We start from the raw sequence: 6,000 nt of genomic DNA, 5'->3' as shown, positions 1-6,000 counted from the left end.
CCGCGTTCGCATTGTCGACGCTCCCCGCACCCCGCCGCGTTCCATCCCTCCCTATCTGTGGCGCACACGCGCGCAGAGCAAGCGGCGCGCCCGAGGCTGGAGCTGCAGCGGCGGCGGCGGCGGCGGCGGCGGCGGGGGTGGGGCGGGGCGGGGCGGGGCGGCACGGGGGCGGGGCGGCACGGGGGCAGGCCCGGGGCGGGGAAGCCTGGGCGCCAGCGAGAGGGCGGCGAGCGCTGCGAGCACCCGAGAGGAGCGCGAGCACCAGCATGGCGGGGCTCCGACGCCCGCAGCCCGGCTGCTACTGCCGCACCGCCGCGGCCGTGAACCTCCTTCTGGGCGTCTTCCAGGTCCTTCTGCCCTGCTGTCGCCCGGGAGGGGCTCAGGGACAAGGTCAGCCTTGCGCCGCTTTGCTGAGTTCTCGCTCCACCCCGCTCCCCCCCCCCCCCCGCTCTTTCTTTTAGGGAACTGCTGAAGTCTATAAGCGGGCGAGGGGAGGAAAGGGAAAGGGGCAGCAGGAGGAAGGAAAGCTGTTGCAATTCTCGGTTGATAACATTTCCTAAGCACATCATCTCCTTTCACCTCCTCTGCCCCCAGCACACCCGGAGAGTTGGGAACTCGCGGGGCTGGGGGAGCGCCGCGCAGACCGCTAGCCGCGCGCGCCCCGGAGCCTTTGTGCGCGGGCCCCGGGCGCCCCGGGCGCAGCCCCCGCTTTGTGTGGCGCGCGCTGGTTCCCTGCCGCGGCCCGGGCGCCGCGCTAACCCGCCCGGCTTCCTGCAGCTTTGTTCCCCGAGCCTGGCCGCCCGGTAGCCAGACTCACACAAGTCCGCCCCCGGTGCTTCGGGATGCGGAGCCGTGAATGCTCCCGGGGTGGCTGCACCCTCTCCCCCGCACGATCAGCCCCGACCCGGCCGCAGGCAGAGCGCAAAGACACGCTGTCGCCTTTCTGTCAGAGGGGCCGCCGGCTTACACCCAGTCCATTGTGTTTTTATCCCCGTCTCGCTTTTCTTGCCTGGGTGTTTAGAAGGAAAACGAGACTTGTTTTTGGTGAGGCGGGTGGAATGGGGGGACAAGAGTGGGACAGGAAGCATTTCTTTTCCGTGCATTAAAAATGCAATGTCTTTATTTTGGTGTTCGTGTAGCGATTGAGCCCCTGCCGAACGTGGTGGAGCTGTGGCAGGCAGAAGAAGGGGAACTCCTGCTGCCCACTCAGGTGAGGACGACCAGGTGACAGGGCGGGTGTGGGTGTGCGAGGGAGGAGAGGTGTGAGGCCGCCGGCCTCCCAGTGGCACCGACGCTCAGGCCACTTTGCAAGGCAAATAAACGGTCTGGCCGAGACCGAACACCTGGCAACGGTGGCCTTCCTGGCCTCCTCCTGCGCCATGTGACAAGGCGTGAGTCACGCCGGCCCCAAGTTCAGGGGTGGGAGCCCAGGCCACCTCAGCAGGGCCGCGGCTAGCGGCTGCGGTGCGGAGGGGAAGGGCGGGTTACTTGGCCGGCGCGTGGTCGAGGGACGTGTGCGCAGCCCTCTCTAATGAGCCCGTGCTGTGTGGATGGCACGGCAGGATGGAAGGTTGAGGATAACAGAAATATTGATCTCATAAATGTTAGTGAGTGGTACTCGCCATTAGCGTTACGTAGCTTTGGGACGAAGATGTGACTTTTAAAGGATTGTAATCTTGGATTTTTTCTGAGTGCCTTTAATTTGTGTTAGAATACACCCTCTTAAGAACTTGAATTTCAGGTTTTTTTTCCTTTCTGTGTGATGATATAATGATTGCATGTGGAAAGATAATTACTAACGTTTTATTGGGACTCTGGCTCATCATATAGTGTTTACTGTTACAGCAGATAAAAAAAGTGCTGCAAAGCTTCATGTTTAAGGTTTAACTTTTATGAGAAACTCTCATTATTTGCAGATGTACACGTTTGAATGTAATACTGTTTTTTCATCAGTGACCCAAAGTGTGTTTTTTGTGCACTAATAAGGACATATTCAGCTCGTGGGCAGTGATTTCCAGTACGTTCATACTCCACTTTGGTGGCAGCACTTCCTTCAGCATTGTCTCCCGTGTCAATTTAGAGAAGCAGGCTGTCTAGCTGTAACTTTACAGACAGGCTGGACAGTTTTACATTTCAGTCGTCTCCCTCCTCTGTGAAGCATTTAGAGTGCTGCTGGTTTTGAGATATTTGGAATATTCATTTTAACCAGGGCTAATGAATAACAGCTTCAAGGTGGAGAGGTCATTTTAGAGGAAAATTTCCCTGGCCCTTCCCTGAGGGCCAGCAGGCTGAATAAGACCAGTCGTGTGAGAAAAAGGCCTCATCAAAAAGGGGAGGAAAAACCTGCCCCTCTCTCAAAAGTTTATTCCCAAATGGATTTTTTTCCTGATTGTAAATAATACATATGTGTTGTAGAAGGTTTGGAAAATGCAGAAAGATACAAAGAAGAAGACAGAATAATTTATAATCCTACTGAGAGAACCACCCTTAAAAATTTGATGTGTTTACTTAAAAGTTGTGTATTTGTGTCTCAGGGTTGTTAAGAGAGATACTAGTGACATTTTAGACCAGGTAATTCTGTTGTGGGAGCTGTCCTGTGCTTTGCAGCGTCCATGGTCTCTACCCGCCAGACACCAGTGCCACTTATTTCCCCCCCCAACCCCACATGGGACAACCAAAAATGTCTCCAGACATTGCCAAAGGTCCCTGGGGAGAAAACTGCCTCTGTTGAGAATCACTGGTATATATCTTTATGTATTTGCATTTTTACTCAGTTGTAGCCTCCTCGTCTTACTGGTTTGTGTTGGAAACCAACCCAGACTAAAAGGAAAGTACATTATAGACTCTCATTAGTTACAGCAGTTGAAGATTTAGTCACTGTGCTTAGAGATGGAAATGTCAAGGCCTGTGATACGATTTTATTATTTTATTTATAGGCCCAAAACTTATTTTATAAAATTCTTAGTTTCTGGTTTTGTTTTGTTTATATATGTATAATGGAGTTTGGTAAAAAAAAAATGTTAGGTTTTAGAAGGTGTCTTTCTGGGGATACTCACTATAGAGGCGTTTATAGCTAAATTACTTTAATCAAAACTATAATGAAAGTGAAACTGGCATTCAGAACAATTTTCTAAACACATAATCTCTATCTGTATGTGTACCTTTTTGAGACTGTTTAACCTGCATATATTTGGGTGGAAGTGAGAGAATATATATGTATATATAGCATAAGCAGCAGAGGGTTCTGAGGAAAGTCATTTTTAAGAAATGCTTTTCAGTTTTTTCTCAGAAAGAGTTCCCTCGTGTGTGTCATATAGGGCCTGTTGAAAAGAGAATATTTATAGGTGTTTGAATTTGAGGATTTTGTGTTTAATTAAGCAGTAGGTTATGTTCCTTTCTTTAGGGAGGACTTCACAGATGGACTAAGAACTTCAGGTTTACCAACGATAGGTGAAATAGCAGCATCAGAAGATAGGGTGCTAAACAAACAGAAAAGAATACTGACATGTTTGCCAATACTATTTATACAAATTGTTTATTTTGGAAATGTTTTCTATTGAATTGTCTTTTTTTTTTTTTTTTTTTAAGTGGGTCTCTTAAGCGATCAAGGGTGTCCCTGGGTGGTGCAGTTAACACACCTGGCTGCTAACTGAGAGGCACCTCAGAAGAAAGGCCTGGTAACCTACTTCTGAAAAATCAGTTATTGGAAACCCTATGGAGCACAGTTCTACTCTGACACACATGGGGTCTTTATGAGTTGGAATAGATTTAACAGCAGCTGTTTCTTTAAGCAGTCAAGAACTTAAATAATACATCATTCCATTAAGCCCATCGCCATGGATTTGATTCTGACTCATAGTGACTCTATAGGACAGAGTAGAACTGCCCCATAGGGTTTCCAGGGAGCGTGTGGTGAATCTGAACTACCGACCTTTTGGTTAGCAGCTGTAGCTCTTAACCACTGTGCCGCCAGAGTTTCCGATACATCATTGGTAAAATCAGATAAAACAATTGAATTGTTATAAACTGCCAGACCGTCTGGCCAGGCTGAGTGGATTTGGTTCCCAGCTTCATTTCTTTCAGCTCTGTTAGTTCGCCTTGCTGTCCTCTGTTTCCTCATCTGCAGGATGAGGGTGATACTAGTGCTGACCTCAGAGGATTTTGCGAGGATTAAGTGCCTTGATTTCAGCAATCACCTAATACGTGCTACCTTTTATTTTGGTGATATCTCAGCTGAACCCTAGACTTCATCATAGGAGAGCATGGAACAGCTTTCCTGCTTTGAAGGGACTGAACCAGTCCAGATAACTCCATACTGTTCGATGGAGTATATTATTCATATCTTTTTGATGTACATTGTTATTATGCTGTAAAACATTTTGGTGCAAGAACATAAAAGCTGTATTTATGCATGATGATAATGATAAAAAAAAAGTTGCTGTTGATTCAATTCTGAGTCCTGGCAACTTAGTGTTTCAGGGTAGAACTGTGCTCCATAGGGTTTTCAGTAGTGATTTTTGGAAGCAGATTGCCAGTTCTTCCTTCCAGCGTACCTCTGAGTGGACTCAAACCCCCGGCCTTTCAGTTAGCAGCTGAGTGCTGATTATTTGTACTACCTAGGCACTCTAATGTGATGATAGGAAGGAAAAAAAAAAAAAAAAAAAAAACCTGTCAGTGACTTTTATTCTTAGATTTACAGAATTTTTCCTCTTCTTTGACTACAGCTACAAACGAGACACTGAATTCAAAGTAGTGATGGTTAGAAACCAGACAAGTGTTTTATTAGCTTCATGTGTGTGTGCAAGGTACTGCTGCTTGCGCCTTTTTCCCTCACCTTCAAGGTCAAAACCTTCCACAATTCCCTGTTATCCAGAGTGATGTCCACTTGATCTGCTGTGGCCTCCAGGGCCTTCTGCAGTCTGACCTTTGTAAGAAAAAAAAAAAAAATTGTAGCTCCAGTCAATTCAGCAGTAAGAAGAGCAACCAAGAATTTGTCGTTTTAGTCCATTCAGACTTTGCTGAAAAAAACTGACTCCTGATGTCCCCCAGTTGGCAGGTTTGGACACAGACACTGGTGCTGTATAGTGCAAGCAGCTGCCACCTGATGTAGATAGTGTTGACTCTGGTCTGGGAATGGTAGGCTTGGTGCTCTACTGGCTCGTTTGTTCTTTTAGCAAATACCTACCATGGGCCTGGCCCAGGTAGGCCTTGGGATACAGTGATGGGTAAGGTAGTCTCTGCCTTTAAAAACCTTACGTCTTTCCCCCTTACACCCTGTGAGCGTAGATAACGGAAATTGGTAGAAAGTGAAACAGGAAATGGTACATTGAGCATCTGAGTTCCTTTTATTTTCTCAGGTACCGTGTTATGTAATGGAATCTTGCTCCAGCCAATGAATCATTGAGTAGTATTTGGAAACCTTTTTGTCCTAGAGATTTATTTTTGGTGTAATCTCCTTTTACCATCAGCGTTAAAAAAAAAAAAAAGTGTGTTGAGCACTGCCCGCATTGTTTGAGTGTGTTATGAGTGTTAACTCATGATAACAACTCTAAAAACTATGAGGTATTATGACCAGATTTCAGAGATGAGGAAATTAAGGCACAGAGAAGTTAAATAACTTGCTCAGTTTATGAAGTGGCAGTGGTGGGATTTGAACCCAGGAAGTATTAAGCTCCAGAGCTTGGTGCTTGGTTAACATGCTTTCACCCACTGTGTTATTGTCGGAGTTTTAGCATAGTATGACCGGGGAGAAGTTTTGTGGTAATAAAGTTCTCACATCAGAGGGAAATAATTTTATGTTATTTTGATTTAGAAAATTTGCTTAACAAAGTTACCAAATATAGTCATATCCTCTTGTATTTAAGAAACAGCTAGACTGTACTTAGCTCTGCGGGTATTTATGGAGCATCTATTATGGGCTGCGTGGAGCCCTGGTTGGTGCAGTGGTTAAGCACTCACCCGGCAGCCAAAAGATCAGCAGTTCAAATCCACCAGCCGCTC

The 6,000-nt window shown here is 46.9% G+C and overlaps 1 protein-coding gene across 3 annotated transcripts in view; it reads left to right on the top strand.

Moving 5' to 3' along the window:
* Positions 1-203: 203 nt before the first annotated feature.
* The window catches only part of TMEM131L (transmembrane 131 like), a 191,424-nt gene continuing 185,627 nt past the window's right edge, over positions 204-6,000 (top strand). For 2 of the 3 annotated variants that reach the window (XM_049852639.1, XM_049852638.1), the window contains exons 1-2: positions 419-1,044; positions 1,140-1,210. In XM_049852639.1, coding sequence (XP_049708596.1) covers positions 843-1,044; positions 1,140-1,210 — 273 coding nt within the window. In that variant the 5' untranslated portion in view covers positions 419-842. Of the gene's footprint in view, positions 391-418; positions 1,045-1,139; positions 1,211-6,000 lie in introns of those variants that run through there. The other variant, XM_049852640.1, reaches the window with a different exon arrangement.

This window comes from Elephas maximus, chromosome 13, assembly GCF_024166365.1.
Source record: "Elephas maximus indicus isolate mEleMax1 chromosome 13, mEleMax1 primary haplotype, whole genome shotgun sequence".
In the NCBI taxonomy this organism is placed as follows: Eukaryota; Metazoa; Chordata; class Mammalia; order Proboscidea; family Elephantidae; genus Elephas; species Elephas maximus.
Note: the sequence above shows the minus strand (reverse complement) of the source record. Positions and strands in the feature narration are given on the sequence as shown.